The sequence below is a fragment of the Oncorhynchus mykiss genome, chromosome 10 (assembly GCF_057628025.1).
Source record: "Oncorhynchus mykiss isolate SJ-2025 chromosome 10, ASM5762802v1, whole genome shotgun sequence".
NCBI classification, from domain to species: Eukaryota; Metazoa; Chordata; class Actinopteri; order Salmoniformes; family Salmonidae; genus Oncorhynchus; species Oncorhynchus mykiss.
This window is the reverse complement of record NC_143031.1, coordinates 30004532-30022295: the sequence shown is the minus strand read 5'-3', so window position 1 is coordinate 30022295 and position 17764 is coordinate 30004532. Positions and strand designations below refer to the sequence as shown.

The window sequence follows — 17764 nt, the reverse complement described above, 5'->3', positions numbered from 1 at the left end:
AAAATGGTTGTTCTCATTAAAGAAGCAATAAAACTGGCCTTCCTTCACGTCAACAGTGAAGAGGCGACTCCGGGATGCTGGCCTTCTAGGCAGAGTTCCTCTGTCCAGTGTCTGTTCTTAATCGTTTCTTTTTATTGGCCAGTCTGAGGTATGGCTTTTTCTTTGCAACTCTGCCTAGAGGGCCAGCATCCCGGAGTCGCCTCTTCACTGTTGACGTTGAGACTGGTGTTTTGCGTGTACTATTTAATGAAGCTGCCAGTTGAGGACTTGTGAGGCGTCTGTTTCTCAAACTAGACACTCTAATGTACTTGTCCTCTTGCTCAGTCAGTTGTGCACCGAGGCCTCCCACTCCTCTTTCTATTCTGGTTAGACCCAGTTTGCGCTGTTCTGTGAAGGGAGTAGTACACAGCGTTGTATGAGATCTTCAGTTTCATAGCAATTTCTTGCATGGAATAGCCTTCATTTCTGAGAACAAGAATTGACTGACAAGTTTCAGAACGAAGTTCTTTGTTTCTGGCCATTTTGAGCCTGTAATCGAACCCACAAATGGTGATGCTCCAGATACTCAACTAGTCTATAGAAGGCCCGTTTTATTGCTTCTTTAATCAGAACAACAGTTTTCATAATTGTAAAATACTTTTCTTATGATCAACTAGCCTTTTAAATGATAAACTTGGATTAGCTAACACAACGCGCCTTTGGAACACAGGAGTGATGGTTGCTGATAATGGGCCTCTGTATGCCTACGTAGATATTCCAGCTACAATAGTCATTTAAAACATTAAGAATGTCTACACTGTATTTCTGATCAATTTGATGTTATTTTAATGGACAAAAATGAGATTTTCTTTCAAAAACAAGGACATTTTTAAGTGACCCTAAACTTTTGAACGGTAGTATATATATATTACATACACACACACACTTGGAAATGATGCAAACCGTTACATTGATGAAGCAACAATCTATCCACAATATTAAAGCTGATCCACCCCCTGAAAAAAAAACATTTTCATCCTTTTACTTTTATTTTTTACGATTCATGATATTTTTTAAGGTGCTGGCCATCTGTGGGCTTTATGGTGAGACCAGTTAGTGTGTGTGTGTGTGTGTGTCATTACAGGAAGGAAAACATTATGTTGTATTTCTTCCCCCTATTATTTTCTCTCTGACAGGTGTGAAGCGGCTTTCGGCAAACTTACTGGAGACGACAAGAAGTAAGACTAATATCTTATTTAGAATGTGCTGGATGTTTGGCTCCTCTTCTGATCACTGTGAGTCATCATTCACCTCAACAAAATTATAGTGTCTACAAATACAACCCCATGACATGGGCACATCCAGGTTTGAGAGTAGGAATACATTGAATGCAATTGATAAATGTATTTCATCATCCCTCTCTCTCCTCTTGTGCAACAGGGGATCCTGGTGTTCACAATCATCCACTTTAAACCAGCCAGCTATGAGGACTACGTGTATCCCCAATGGGCTCAGGGGATTGGCTGGGTCATCGCCATGGCGTCCATCATCTGGATCCCCCTCAGAGCTCTTCTCACACTGTGGGTTCTGCCTGGCTTAATCAATGAGATACTGAATTACTATATACTCATCTGTCAGTCTCTATCTCTCCCTCTCTCTCTATTCATCTACCTACCTATAGCATTATTGCAACTTTACTACAACACCTTGCGGCCTCCTCAAGAGGTTCTGGTGTAATGGCTAAGCTAAGGTGTTGGACAGAATTCCATTTTTATGTCCTTTTTGCCATGTTTTATTAAAGTTTTGTCTTCCTCCCCCGGGAGATTAGTAAAGTTAATCACCCCTTATTCACCGGAGAATGAGAAGTCAAAAGTACCATACTACCTGGAGATGGGAAGACAGACATACCCAAACATAGCAGTCATCAGCTACTTTGCTCCTCTACCAGAGAAGCCTCACATTCAGACAAACCTCTGATACTGACTCTCCCTACTGATGGCCTCTGACTGTGAGGTAGGGACTATGATAGGCTTGGAGAGCCAGGTGAGGGTTCACTCTGTATGTTGTGCTTGATTCACATTGGGACTGAAAACCAAACTGTGGACTGTCTGTGGCCTCAAACTACTACTATTGGTGTCACTTGAGACTTATACAGTATTACAGTATTACAGATTCATCAATGGGGATGTGGCTTATTCTCCAAGTGAATGTCAAGGCCTTTTTTTTAAACACTATTATAGTCAATAATGTGAAAACAAATACACAGCATTTATATTTTATATTCAAGAAGCTTACCTACCTCTTTGAGTCGTCAGAATGGAATATGATGAGGAGTGGGTAGTGTAAACATGACGGATAGACCTTAACTAACATGTCCATATGTTGCACTGTCTGAGCTTTGGTATTATGTCACGTTTAAAAAAAAAAATGCCACATGTTGCCATGGATAATCTAAGTCAATGATCTCAGAACTGGTTGTTAGGCTACATATTATATATTATGTAAAATATCCATTGCAATCTGACAAAGGGTTACGTTCCGTGTTATCGTTGTAAAATAATTGTAAATGATACAGTATATCAACATTTATTTGATATACTGTATATTAAAAAAATACTAACAGAAAATGTTTGAAAGGAAATTTAATCAGGCATAATTATGTCAAGTATTATAAAACCTCAAAATAATCAGGATATTGTCATTGGAGTAGGATAAATACTGTACAACTCCTGTCATGTTGTGTAAAGCAAAAATAAAAAAGCCAACTGACTCCAAGTCCAAAGGGTGTGCCAGATTTTTACAATCACCAGTAGGTGGTGTCACAAACACCATGACAGAGGTTCCTTAGAAAAACATATTCAGAGGAGTTTCGTTTATAAACCTGTCCGAGATTATGCCATCTAGTTGATATTTGTTCAATGAACAGAATAGCTCTACGAGTGTAGGTCTATTTGGATAGAACTTGACAGTAAAGTGTCATCAATAAGAAAACAATTGACGAAAACAAATTATGGCACACAAAACAGGGGCCACCTTTGACAATTATTTCATTTTATTGAGAAATATCTACTGTATCATACAAGTACACACTTGGGGGAAAGTATACATGTGCACTCATGAGTTAGTAACTTCCTCGAGACAAGATGCCAGTGTTTTCTTTATGCTCCTCCCTCCAAATGGATCCAAAGTCAAAACATAGAGAATGACAAAGGCCTCTTGCGGCCAAAAGGTCATATTAGTATGGGCAGCGCCATTGAGGGCTTCCACCATTTTAATGTAGTCATATGGGTGGGACTTTAACTTCATTGGCTGATTCCTCCTGGTGACCCAGTTGGACATGACTCCATCAGGAGGGATCAGCCAATCGTGAAGAAAATGTACTAAGCATCAGTGGCGTGGCCCGTGCTGTCACAGATGCCATAATGGTACAGATACAAAGATGAGTCCTCTATCTCTATGGTGCAAAACAATTTAATTCAATCAAATACGCTTTAACTGACATCTGAAAAACGTATGTTTTGTAAATGTCGGCGGTGGACCTGTGTTAGAGCTGTCAAATCCACAATCATCTCCCGGCAGGTATGGCTTCGTGACAATGATAAAGAGCAGGGTGGCGCAGTGGCTAAGGGCGCTGTACTGCAGCGCCAGCTGCGCCACCAGAGACTCTGGGTTTGTGCCCAGGCTCGGTCGTAACCGGTCGTGCCTGGGAGGTCCGTGGGGCGACGCACAATTGGCCAAGCGGCGTCCGGGTTAGGGAGGGTTTGGCCGGTAGGGAAATCCTTGTCTCATCACGCACCAGCGACTCCTGTTGCGGGCCTGGCGCAGAGCGCGCTAACCAAGGTTGCCAGGTGCACGGTGTTTCCTCCGACACATTGGTGCGGCTGGCTTCCGGGTTGGATGGCGCTGTGTCAACCTCTTGAATCTAGGGGGCACTATTTTCATTTTTGGAAAAATAACATCCCCAAAGTAAACAGGCTATTTTGTCAGGACAAGATGATGGAATATGCATATAATTGTCAGCTTAGGATAGAAAACACTCTAAAGTTTCCAAAACTGTAAAGATATTGTCTGTGTGTATAACAGAACTGATATTGCACGCGAAAGCCTGAGAAAAATCCAATCAGGAAGTGACTCTTATTTAGAAACCTCTGCGTTCCTATGCGTCCCTATTGAGCAGTGAAAGGGATATCAACCAGATTCCCCTTTCTATGGCTTCCCTAATGTGTCTAGCGTCACAATACATAGTTCCAATACATAGTTTTTTATTTTGAAAAATGAGCCTGAACGTCAACATTGCGTCAGTGGTCAGCTGAACGTCTCTCAGAGTGTTTTGTGCGTAAAGGACAAATGCGGCCATTGTTTCTCTCGCTCCTACTAAGAAGCCACCAGTCCCAGTTGATATATTATCGAATAGATATTTGAAAAACACCTTGTGGATTGATTATAAACAACGTTTGCCATGTTTCTGTCGATATGATGGAGCTAATTTGGCATATATATATGTTGTGACCGCAATTTCCGGTCGATTTCTCAGCCAAACGTGAAGAACAAATGGAGCTATTTCGCCGACAAAAATAATATTTTTGGAAAAAGGAACATTTGCTATCTAACTGGGAGTCTCGTGGGTGAAAATATCCAAAGCTCATCAAAGGTAAACGATTTATCGTGACCAGGTTGCTTGCTATTTTCAAAATCTGAGATGACAGGGTGATTAACAAAAGGCTAAGCTGTGTTTCAATATATTTACTTGTGATTTCATGAATAGGAATATTTTCTAGTAATATTTATGTCCGTTGCGTTATGCTAATTAGTGTCAGTTGATGACAACACTCCCGGACCCGGGATGGGTAGTATCAAGAGGTTTTAAGAAGCAGGGCGGCTTGGTTGGGTTGTCTATCGGAGGACGCATGACTTTCAACCTTCGTCTCTCCCGAGCCCGTACGGGAGTTGTAGTGATGAGACAAGATAGTAGCTACTAAATGATTGGATACTACGAAATTGGGGAGAAAAATTTAGAAAAAAAATAAAATAAAAAAATGACAAAGAGCAGCTGCTCACCGATTTTGACAACTCCAACACCACCAAAACATCAGCTATGCACATGTCGGCAATTGCCGCTTAACAATAGATCTGATTGAATCTAGGCCTATCTCATATGGTTGATTTATGGAGTGGGGAAATATACTTGGTCATAAGTGATGGTTGCGTAATCATGCTTGACTGTCCCTTATACACATTTGCTGATTGGTGATGGTTGACATAGGTTTTGAAAAACAAACGGGACGTACTTGATACTTAACAGGCTAACCAAATCTGCTTGTTATTAAAAACACGTCAAAATAGTACAAATGGATCGAGTGTCTATGGTTAGCGGGTACAGCATATTATCCAAATGTACCAATAATCAAAGTAAAAATATTTATATAAAAAATAATACAAATAGCAGTGTTTTGTTCCATTATTTTAAACATATATGTAATATTACCTACAAAAAAAAAAATTCATGTGCAATTGATGGCATACTCTTCCCTCCCCCCCTCCCTCGGTCGGTCCTTCTGTCAGTCAGTCAGGATGGTCATGTAGAATAGATGACGCACAGGAGCAGCAACCCTCTTCTCTTCTCCTAAGTTTGATGTGGCTTCATTTTGAAACAAGGCTGCTAGAGCAATACACCAAAGCCCATGTTGTAGCAGCACTCACAGTAATTCAGTAGTGGTTAAGAGTACCTGCCCATCCTCTAATCTCCAGCCCAGATATCACTCCACCATACACAGCCTCCTCCACACCTCCTCAAACCGATCCCTTCAGTCCAAATCCAGTTGAACACTAGTTTGTTTGTTTTTGTCGTTGCCCAGCAGAGGTCGCTAAGGAGTCGTCACAATGGCGCTTGCTGTCTGGCTCTATCGGCTCCTCCAGTTGCTTAACTTCCTGCTCTGTTGCTATGACATCTGTTCCACCGGCCTCATCTGCACATCTCCGATCTAGAGGCCGACAAGCAGGGTTACATACACAAAAAAATAGAGGCATCCAACAAACTGCATGAATGTCCTCTATAAAAGCACACTGTTTCAGACTATGCAGGTCAGGAACATTGACAACATATAGTACCATTGGTCTATCTAAGAGAGAGGCAGGATATAAGGAAGCCAAATGTTGACAGAAGCAACAGATAGACAGAGCACTACTTTACCTGGACATGAGGCGGGGCGCCCAGAATGTATGTGACTGCACTGGCTATGTCTTGTGCTTTCAAACACTGCAGAGGAAAAAAGGCCAATTAGTAATACAGTTTGTTAAAGTATTTGTATTGAGAGAAGCCGTAGGCCCATCCACCACAGGAGGCTGCTGAGGGGAGGATGGCTCATTATAATGGCTGGAACGGACCAAATGCAATGGCATCAAAACCATGTATTTGATACCATTCCCCTGATTCCGCTCAGGCCATTACCAGAAGCCCGTCCTTCCCAATTTAAGGTGCCACCAACACACGGACTCGCACAAAGTCTAGCTGCCTTACTTTTATACTCTCATACACAGCAGCTGCTTTCTCTGGATCGCTGTTGTGGTGCCGGAAGGCAAACTCAGTCTCCACTATTCCAGGGGATATACACTATGGAAGAGAAAGCCTCAAACCATGCTCGTTGTTGATGTTTATACACACACACACACACACACACACACACACACACACACACACACACACACACACACACACACACACACACACACACACACACACACACACACACACACACACACACACACACACACACACACACACACAGACATGGTTTTACATACACGGACGAATACACACACATACTCAACAATCATCTAATAATTGTATAAGCCATTTGTCAGATTCATATGAAAAACTGTGACAAGGTAATGTTGCTCTGCTAACCGTGGCTCTGATGTGGGTCTTTGCTTCCCGTAGCTCTTGCCGCAGCCCCTCGGTTAGAGCAGTCACAGCATATTTTGTGGCACAGTAGAAATGTTCATCTGCACTAGGTACCATTCTATGTCCCCCCATACTATAGCAGGGAAGAAGGGAGGGCGGGGGGTAGTAAAAGAGAGTGAAATAATGGCATGTATACGATTGTGCTACATCCCCATCCTGTATCCCTCTGAATCTTCTGTCTAAAACCAAGAGTGAAATTGTAGGCCTTCTTCACTGTATCTCCTGAGAGAGTATTTCATCATTTAGTATTTCATAACAGGCATTTAATGGGCTGTAAAGAAGCTGTAGTCTACCTGTTAATATTGATGATGTGGCCATCGTCCACATTCCGCTCTTTCATTGACTGGTAGGCCTCACGTGTACAAATAGACAAGGCCAGGACATTCACCTATAAGGGGGAGCTTCTGTCAAAAACAAGCACCTGCATCTGCCTTCACACACAAAAATACTTGTTTTAGACAGTCTGTCTAGGTGAATGAGAATATAGTTATAGTTCTCAACAGTGCTAAGGCCCCTTGTGAAATTACTTCCTAAAAAATGACAACAGACCAAAAATGACCTCAGACAACATACTGGTTGGTTACTGGCTGGTCACACAGGTAGAGAGTGTCATTGTGTGTCACTGTGTCAAATTGTGTCACCTGACCTGTCTCATTCATCATATGACCGTGTCACAGTGACTTTTGAGAGTGATTCCAGGCAGGGCAGGTTAAAGCCACAGTGGCGTAGCTAAGGTAGCATTGGGGGGTTGCCACAGCAGAACAAGGTCAGAATACAGATTACACCATCTAAAAATATACACGCCATACACATTCATCTTGGCTGCCATGGCAACAGATGGACAGGCGTTAGAAATGCTCAGTTCCTCTGGAGGGATGGGACTACTTTTAGAGCAGAGGGGCTCCGCCTGGGGGTCTTGAATGGAATTGTCAAGAGCTCCATGAATCACAGTGTAAAGAAAAGTCCCAGCATAATAGATAGAGGGGAAATAACACCTGCCTTCTTCCACAAGTGGACCTTTTTGTAGTACCAATGGAACGACTTCTTGTGAGGGGTAGTGTGTGTGGTTATGTGGGTTCACTGAACCCCTTGAACTATGCTTCACACCACACTACAACAACCAGTATTTCCCTTGCTTAGGTAGTTATTCTCTTCCTTTTTTATATTTCTGCTCGTTAAAGCGTGTATGTGTGTAAACCCATGTGTACAGTGTGTGTGTTGTCCACTCACGTCGATCATGTTCCTCCAGCTGTCTGTCTTGCCACTGAGCAGGGGTTCATTGTGGGCCAGGCCTGCATTGTTGATACACACGTCCACCCCCTGGTGCAGCGTCTTGATGGCAGAGAACATGGACAGGATGTCCTCCTCACAGGACAGGTCACACTTATAGGGGATCAGCGTACCGTTGTAGCCCGCACTCTGGCACTCTGCTGCCAGCTTCTACAAACAACACAGATAGGAACAAGACCTCGGTCACAAATCAGGTAAACACATGTCATGCAATTTTTTTTTAGCCCTCTTTATCTCCCCAATTTCGGAATATCCAATTACGATCTTGTCTCATCGCGGCAACTCCCCAACGGGCTCGGGAGAGGCAAAGGTCGAGTCATGCGAACTCCGAAACATGACCCGCCAAACCGCGCATCTTAACACCCACCCGCTTAACCCGGAAGCCAGCTGCACCAATGTGTCAGAGGAAACACTATTCAACTGCCGACTGAAGTCAGCCTACAGGCGCCCAGCCCACCACAAGGAGTAGCTAGAGCGCGATGAGCCAAGTAAAGCCCCCCTGGCCAAACTCTCCCCTGACCCGGACGACACTGGGCCAATTGTGTGCCGCCCCGGTCACGGCCAGTTGTGACACAGCCTGGGATCGAACCCGGGTCTGTACTGACACCTCTTACACTGCTGCGTCACTCGGGAGGCCCTTGACATGAGAATTTAAAATACTCCAGATTAAAACTTTGCATGTTGTGCTTTCAGCATTCAAAATTATTAGTAATGAAATATGCTTAATGAATTTGGTCAGTCACACTGATTTCAGCTGTAAATAAACATTGCCCTACCCATTCACCCATACATTATCTGAAAGGAGGCACAACCATAAAATGAATCCCTCTATTGCATAAAAGGAAGATGATCATGGCAAACTCAGGCTAGTCAGCTGCAGCACACCATAACAAACATTTAATCTAGACTTGTCTGAAGAGTGTAGGAACACCTTAATGCCAAACATCTGTAATCTCAAAAGTGTTATTGACAAATTGCAGGTATTATACATGTTTCCTTTTGGGCCATGTGACAGTGTGACAGACAGTGTCTGGTTTAAGGAAATAAGCAATACGTTTATGACCCTTACTAACCATGATGACTACAGTGACCCTTGACCCTTATGAACCTTACTCCTCCACTAAAGATCAAGCTATGGAGAGCCACAGTCCCTGCCTCCCTGACCTGCTCCAGGCCCAACCAGCACAAACAGGTCAGCCTCCCTCCCTGCAGGCCTCTAGGAGGGTGGTTCTGTCTGTCTGATGCAACTGGACACAGATCCCTTTACCTGGCACAACTGCACCCATCACATGATGTCCCTGTCTGGACTGCTCTCAGTACAGACAGAGAGGGGAGGGATGGGGGAGGAGTGTGTGTGTGGAGGGAGAAGGGGGGTTGGTGGCAGTAGCAGCACTGGCAGGCAGAGATGATGCCAAGGACTGTATGGTACTCTGAGCCTCTCCCTCTCTCTCAGAAGAACTATAGAAAGCATATACATGGCCATGGTAGAAATTGATAGAAAACAGTTTGCATATTATGGGGAAACTATCAGACCAAAGGTGAGGACACGCAGTTCACCTGACACAAGACTGAGTCATTTGTGCATTTTACTTTTACTGTACTTTTCTCAGCATTAGTCAATAACAAAATCTAATAATACTCTGGATACATTCAGTAACATAATAATCTGTCGCGCCCTGACCTTAGAGATCCTTTTTATGTCTCTATTTTGGTTTGGTCAGGGCGTGAGTTGGGGTGGACATTCTATGTTTTGTGTTCTATGTTTTCTATTTCTTTGTGTTTGGCCGGGTATGGTTCTCAATCAGGGATAGCTGTCTATCGATGTCTCTGATTGGGAACCATACTCTGATTGGGAACCATACTCTTGCCCACATGGGTTTTGTGGGTAGTTGTTTTCTGTATTGTTAGTTTTCTTACAGAACTGTTCGTTTTCCTCTTTGTTATTTTTTGTGCTAATGTTCTGATTTTAATAAAATATCATGAACACGTCTCACGCTGCACCTTGGTCCAGTCATTCACAGGAAGAGGATCGTGACAGAACCTCCCACCACCAAAGGACCAAGCAGCGTGGTGAAAGGGACTCCTGGAAAGGGTGAGCAGCGCTATCTGGGGTATGAGACAACCTGGGAGGAGATAGAGAGGTGGTCGGTCGACCCAGGGAGAGTGCCGGAGCCCGCCTGGGATTCTCTAGAACAGTGCGAGGAGGGATACAGGAGAATGGAGTTGGTGACACGAAAACGGCTGGCAAGGAAGCGTGAGAGGCAGCCCCAAAAATTATTTGGCAGGCACACAGGGAGTGTGGTAGAGTCAGGTAGTAGACCTGAGTCAACTCCTCGTGCTTAGCGTGGCGAGCATGGGACTGGTCAGGCCCCGTGCTATGGGGTGATGCTCACGGTGTCGAGGCGGAGCATTCACAGGCCGGTGTGCTCCGTGCCAGCGTCCCACATTTGCCGGGTGGAAGCTGGCATCCAGCCAGAACGGGTGGGGCCAGCTCTGCGCTCGAGACCGCCAGTGCGCCTCCACAGCCCAGTGTATCCGGTGCCTCGGCCAAGGAAGAGGCCTCCTGGATGTCTCCCCAGCCTGGTGAGTCCTGTGCTTGCTCCCAGAGCCAGGTCTCCTGTGTGTCTCCCCAGCCCGGAGCTGCCAGAGTCTCCCTCCTGTCCGGAGCTGCCAGAGTCTCCCTCCTGTCCGGAGCTGCCAGAGTCTCCCTCCTGTCCGGAGCTGCCAGAGTCTCCCTCCTGTCCGGAGCTGCCAGAATCTCCCTCCTGTCCGGCGCTGCCAGAGTCTCCCTCCTGTCCGGAGCTGCCAGAATCTCCCTCCTGTCCGGCGCTGCCAGAGTCTCCCTCCTGTCCGGAGCTGCCAGAGTCTCCCTCCTGTCCGGCGCTGCCAGAGTCTCCCTCCTGTCCGGCGCTGCCAGAGTCTCCCTCCTGTCCGGAGCTGCCAGAGTCTCCCTCCTGTCCGGAGCTGCCAGAGTCTCCCTCCAGTCCGGAGCTGCCACAGTCTTCCTCCTGTCCGGGGTGCGGACGACGTCCCGCACCAGAGCCGCCACCGCGGATAGATGCCCACCCAGACCCTCCCCTATAGGTTGAGGTTTTGCGGCCCGCACCTTTGGTGGAGGGATAGATGCCCACCCAGACCCTCCCCTACAGCGTGAGTTGGTGGGAATTCTATGTTTTATATTTCTTTGTGTTTGACCGGGTATGGTTCTCAATCAGGGACAGCTGTCTATCGTTGTCTCTGATTGGGAACCATACTTAGGTACCCTTTTTCCCACGTGTTGGTGGGAGGTTGACTTTGTTTAGAGCACTTTGCTTGTGAGCTTCACGGTTTGTTTTTGTAGTGCTTATTGTTTTGTTTGGAATCATTTGGATTAATAAAGGAAATGTACGCTCACAACGCTGCACCTTGGTCCGCTCCTTCCGACAGCGGTGACATAATCATTGTCATATTGGTGTAGGTGCAAGATAGGAAACTGATTACAAGGGTTTGTGTGAGAGGTCTAACTGGTGTCTCCAAGTGGCCAAACACCTCTCCAAACTAGAGGTCGACCGATTAATCAGAATGGCCGATTAATTAGGGCCGATTTCAAATTTTCATAACAATTGGAAATCGGGATTTTTGGGCGCCGATTTGCCGATTTAAAAAAAATAAAAATAAAAAAAAAGTATATATATATACATATTTTATACCTTTATTTAACTAGGCAAGTCAGTTAGGAACACATTCTTATTTTCAATTACGGCCTAGGAACGGTGGGTTAACTGCCTTGTTCAGGGGCAGAACGACAGATTTTCACCTTGTCAGCCCAGGGGATCCAATCTTGCAACCTTACAGTTAACTAGTCCAACGCAACAACGACCTGCCTCTCTCTCGTTGCACTCCACAAGGAAACTGCCTGTTACGCGAATGCAGTAAGCCCCGGTAAGTTTCTAGCTAGCATTAAACTTATCTTATAAAAAATAATCACTCTACACATGGTTGATGATATTACTAGATATTATCTAGCATGTCCTGCGTTGCACATAATCTGACTGAGCATACAAGCATACAAGTATCTACGTATCTGACTGAGCGGTGGTAGGCAGAAGCATGCGCGTAAACATTCATTCAAACAGTACTTTCGTGCGTTTTGCCAGCAGCTCTACGTTGTGCGTCAAGCATTGCACTGTTCATGACTTCAAGCCTATCAACTCCCGAGATGAGGCTGGTGTAACTGAAGTGAAATGGCTGGCTAGTTAGCGCGCACTAATAGCGTTTCAAACGTCACTCGCTCTGAGCCTTGGGGTGGTTGTTTCCCTTGCTCTGTATGGGTAACGCTGCTTCGATGGTGGCTGTTGTCATTGTGTTGCTGGTTCGAGCCCAGGTAGGAGCGAGAAGAGGGACAGAAGCTATACTGTTACACTGGCAATACTAAAGTGCCTATAAGAACATCCAATAGTCAAAGGTTAATGAAATACAAATGGTATAGAGGGAAATGGTCCTATAATAACTACAACCTAAAACTTCTTACCTGGGAATATTGAAGACTCATGTTAAAAGGAACCACCAACTTTCATATGTTCTCATGTTCTGAGCAAGGAACTGAAACTTTAGCTTTCTTACATAGCACATATTGCACTTTTACTTTCTTCTCCAACACTTTGTTTTTGCATTATTTAAACCAAATTGAACATGTTTCATTATTTACTTGAGGCTAAATTGATTTTATTGATGTATTATATTAAGTTAAAATAAGTATTCATTCAGTATTTTTGTTATTGTCATTATTACAAACACACCTTTTTTCTTTTATTATTTAAATCGGCCGATTAATCGGCATTGGCTTTTTTGGTCCTCCAATAATCAGTATCGGCGTTGAAAAATCATAATCGGTCGACCTCTACTCCAAACGGCACAGTTCTTCAGTAATTTCAATGCACTTTATGACTCAAGAAAAGAGCCTTCAACTATAAGGTGTTTTATGAGCTCTCCTAGCTTTGCAATAGAGGAACTGAAGTAAGAACACTTGTAGTTTTTTTTGTTGGAATACAGCCCTACCATCACACAATTACTGTTGTTTACTCAATCCAAAAACCTTCCATTATATATCGCTATCTGGGTCAGGTGAGCATCATTTGAAAGCTTATTCTATTCCCAGCATGGCTAACTAAGTTATAAAATACAATCTTAAAATGTTAGGCTTTCAAAAGACACTTCAAACAGATTGTAATTTTGGTGCGCATAGAATTGAGTTCATTCAAGTGCGTGTTCCTCGTCAACATGTTCTTCACAATATGACAAACATAGGCTCATTCTGTTCAGGACAACCCAGGGTATTATGCATGTCCTCCTTGTAACTGTGGATCAAACATAGCGATCATAAACAGTGATACTATAAATTACATGAGTTTTCAAATATGGAAGGAAATGTGCACATTTGGACTCATGGGTGTGTGGTTTGCTTGTATGACATCAAAGCGGTATTTATTCTAATCCTCAACGTCTCATCTTTCAGAACACATCGACTCCCCTCGATTTACAGCATCTCCCTCATTCAGACGATAACAAATGTGCAAAAGTAGCCCAATTAGCGGGAGGGCTGGGGGCAACTTCAAGTCGGCGTGGTGCTCAAGTTTATAACGCCTGTCAGTCAAAACCCACACAGAGCTGTTTTACTATACAGCCACTGCATTCCAATTAATGCGCTTCTCAATGACAAAATCTGCCATTTTTAACCCATATACGGGATAACGGGCTGTGAGTGGAAAGGACTACCTAATATTCTAAATAGCCTAGAGAGCCTCCAGAGACTGGGATGTATTGATTTAACTGGGATTATCTACAGAGAAGGCATTACCCGAACACAAAACCCCAGATTAGAAATATTTTTGTAAGCTCTCTCTAGATTTACAAACACATGTTTCAACAGAGTTAATAAATAGGGTCATATGAGGGTGAACATAATTTTAATTCAATAGCACAAATACAAGCAAGAGGATTTCAATTGGTAATCACAGCTTCAGCATTCTAACAGGGGCTTCCCTCTTTACCCTGTCCTGCCCCCCCACACCTGAGTGTGTGTGTGTCTGTCTGTGTGTGTGGGCTGGAACAGACAGTGACTCTCAGGAAGGGAGAGGAAGGCAGGTGAGGGTGTGAGGAAGAGGATGAGGAATGATCGCCAAACAGAGCAGTGAACTGAAGTGCAGCCTTGGCCAGAAGAAGAGAGGGGGTGATGTGAGTGAGCAGAGCAGGGGTAGACGGGACAGGATCAGGGATAGGGTTGTAAATGGTGGGTATATTTTTGAAGTTTACCAGTAAACTAGCAGAATTTTGGTATCTTTCAAGGATTTTATGTAATGTATCACAAGACATCAAGTGGTTCTTTTGACATCTAGTGGCGCGTAGTCTAGCCCTGCAGGGTCGGTTTGTTATGTAAGGTCAGAAATGCAGGGAGACATCATTAACTGACTGTCTCAGGCAGTGTCCGAGTCCCACACACCCATCCAGCATCAGATAGCGCCAATCATTCACCTATACATATTATACAAGACTGGGTACGCGTTTAGCCCTGCTTATCCACAATTGTTCACACTTCTAATAGGATTTAGATGTATTTCTATTCTAAATGAAATAAATAATATTAATATCGGCTACAGTGCTTTCAGATGGGATGGGAGCCTATTTTGAGACAGCAGTAATCGATTAAGCTAGTAAGCTACAGTGCAGCCAGGAAGTGCTCTGAAATTAGATTTGTCTCAGGTTAACTCACTCTGCATGGCACTGAGTGAGATAACAGAACGATTGTATTTTAGGTTAATGTGTCTATTCTCCTTTTGATCGGAAAGTGGGCATCATTGCTAAGACGGACAGTTTAGTTCATCCCCCCTTCTCTTTTTCTTCCTGTCTCTTTTAAGCACCTGTAACACAAAATGCAACTGGGCCTGTCACATTGCATTTTTGTCCTCATTATCAAGTGAGTGAGCAAGACAGAGAGGGAAAAAGAGGGTTGTTGGTTGGGTGGGTGGAAAAGAATGGGCTGGATAGAAAGCGTACTACAAAATGAGCAAATCACAAGATTACACAGAATGGAAAGAGAATTTAAAAAATGTCAATGAATGTAGGCCTATGCGAGAGAAAATGAAAGAGAGAGAGAGAGAGAGAGAGGGAAAGGGATGACAAAGAGGAGAGAAAGGAAACTGGAGACCACAGTAGTTGTCTTGCAATGTCGAGTTTTAAGTCTCTAATTACAGTTATTATATGCAGTTCCTCACCATGGCAGCCAGCTACCCTCCCAAGACAAATCTGCAGCTATGACAATCACATAACAATGCATGATCAGTCCAGACCTTATAAAGAACAAGGCCCGCACTGTTTAGGGTCCCAATTCACTGCTTTATTGACTATGTTTCGATCCGAAACGGATCTTTGTCAGGTCAAACAGACTGAGTGTTCACATATACACACTTCACCTCACATGACCATTGCGCACATGACGCATGGTGGGTGTGGAAACAATTCAATTAACTTTTGCGCATAGTCAATCATAATTAATCACAGAGGTATTTATGGTCATAAAGGATTATAACATACACATGGGTCCAAGTAAAAATTTAGGCAACAGTAAAAAAATCTATATATTTTTTAAGAGATTATGTTGGAATAGCTGCCCATATGACCATTACGCGCAGGATGTGCGTGGCCATATATATAATTACAGTCACCTATTTAAAAAAACAACTTGTGTACCTCTAATACTTTTATATCAATGAGATGGGCACACGTAGTAGTTACAAATAAATCTAATATATATGTACAAAATGACCAAGTGAATGGCAGGACAAATCAAAGTGGCATATTCATGTAAGAAACGGTCTGATATCAAACTCTTGGTTCAGACATTCTAACAGAAAAACTCCGTAACAGTGAAGTGAGACAACCCGTTGTAATGAATTCAATGAGTAAGGGGTGTCCCATCTTTCAAAATGAAAGATAGGCAGTCACCTGAGACCTGAGACCTGACAAACTGACCAGAAACATTGCTTGTCTTTCCTGAGATCATTGCCTTTAGAGTAGTAGACATCGACTACAAGCAGGTCCTTCATGAGTTGGGGAGGAATGATGACGAGATATAAAAGGATTATGGCAGAGGAGGAGGAGGAGGTGGTGGAGCCGTCACTGAGAGGGTGGGTGCTGCATGATCACCTCCATTGAACAGAATGAAAGAGCAGCCGCAGAAAGGTCCAAAGGTTGGAGAGGGAAAAGGCTTTTATTACCCCTCTCCCTGAGGATAATCAAGATAGGGCTATATAACAACATCACTAGCTTGTCGCTAGTTAGTCACTACATGCTCAATCAGATTAACCCCACTAAACACACCTATTACACTGTCAATGTCAAAGCATTGTTATAGAAGCTTCGCAAAAAAAGAAATACCCTTGAAATTAGGCAACCTATATAAGGATAGGCCTACATGGTAAATTAAAACACATGGCAAATAATAAGTATAAAAAGTAGTCTCTGATTGGAAAGTATAACCCAGTGATGTGAATGGCTGTGACACACTGATAACATGTTGGGGGTGGAGTAGGCTAATGACAGGCAGAAATTCCCACCGCCAGGTGTTGTGTAACTCGCTCACTGGGTCAGGCTAGCCAGTATGCCGGGATTTCATCCTACCTGCTGACTGACACAGAGCATATGAAGCTACAGATAGGAACAGAGGTTTACTATAAATAAGAGTGGGCCTGGGAAGCAATTCAACTGAGCCAGTCTGGTTGGTATGTTCACTGCAGTCAATAAGCTTATGCTACATCAGTCAAGTCAAATCAAATTGTATTTGTCACATGCCACGAATACAACAGGTATTAGACCTTACCGTAAAATGCTTACTTAAATAGTGTTAAGAATATATTTACTAAATAAACTAAAGTAAAATATAACATTTAAAAAAAGTAACACATTAAAATTACAATAACGAGGCTATATACAGGGGGTACTGGTACCGAGTCAATGTGCGGAGGTACAGGTTAGTTGAGGTAATTTGTACATGTAGGCAGGGGTAAAGTGACTATGCATACTGTAGATAGTAAACAGTGAGTAGGAGCAGAGTAAAAACAAAGGGGAGGGGGGTCAATGTAAATAGTCCAGGTGGCCATTTGATTAACTGTTCAGCAGTCTCATGGCTTGGAGGTAGAAGATATGTTAAGGAACCTTTTGGTCCTAGACTTAGCGCTCGGTACCGCTTGACGTGTGGTAGCAGAGAGAACAGTCTATGGCTTGGGTGACTGGAGTCTTTGACAATATTTTGGGCCTTCCTCTGACACCACCTAGTATTTAGGTCCTGGATGGCAGAAGCTTGGCCCCAGTGATATACTGGGCCGTACGCACTACCCTCTGTAGCGCCTCACGGTCAGATGCCGAGCAGTTGCCACACCAGGCGGTGATGCAACCGGTCAGGATGCTCTCGATGGTGCAGCTGTAAAACTTTGAGTATCTGGGGACCCATGCCAAATCTTTTCAGTCTCCAGAGGGAGAAAAGGTGTTGTCGTGCCCTCT

General features: G+C 43.8%; 1 protein-coding gene across 1 annotated transcript in view; it reads right to left on the bottom strand.

The window, feature by feature from the left end:
• Positions 1-3009: 3009 nt before the first annotated feature.
• The window catches only part of LOC110533618 (dehydrogenase/reductase SDR family member 11), a 31373-nt gene continuing 16618 nt past the window's right edge, over positions 3010-17764 (bottom strand). Inside the window, exons 2-7 of the mRNA XM_021618017.3 lie at positions 8171-8380; positions 7234-7328; positions 6884-7013; positions 6497-6589; positions 6170-6235; positions 3010-5960 (exon numbers count right to left, since the gene is read on the bottom strand). Coding sequence (XP_021473692.2) covers positions 5919-5960; positions 6170-6235; positions 6497-6589; positions 6884-7013; positions 7234-7328; positions 8171-8380 — 636 coding nt within the window. The 3' untranslated portion in view covers positions 3010-5918. The remainder of the gene's footprint in view (positions 5961-6169; positions 6236-6496; positions 6590-6883; positions 7014-7233; positions 7329-8170; positions 8381-17764) is intronic.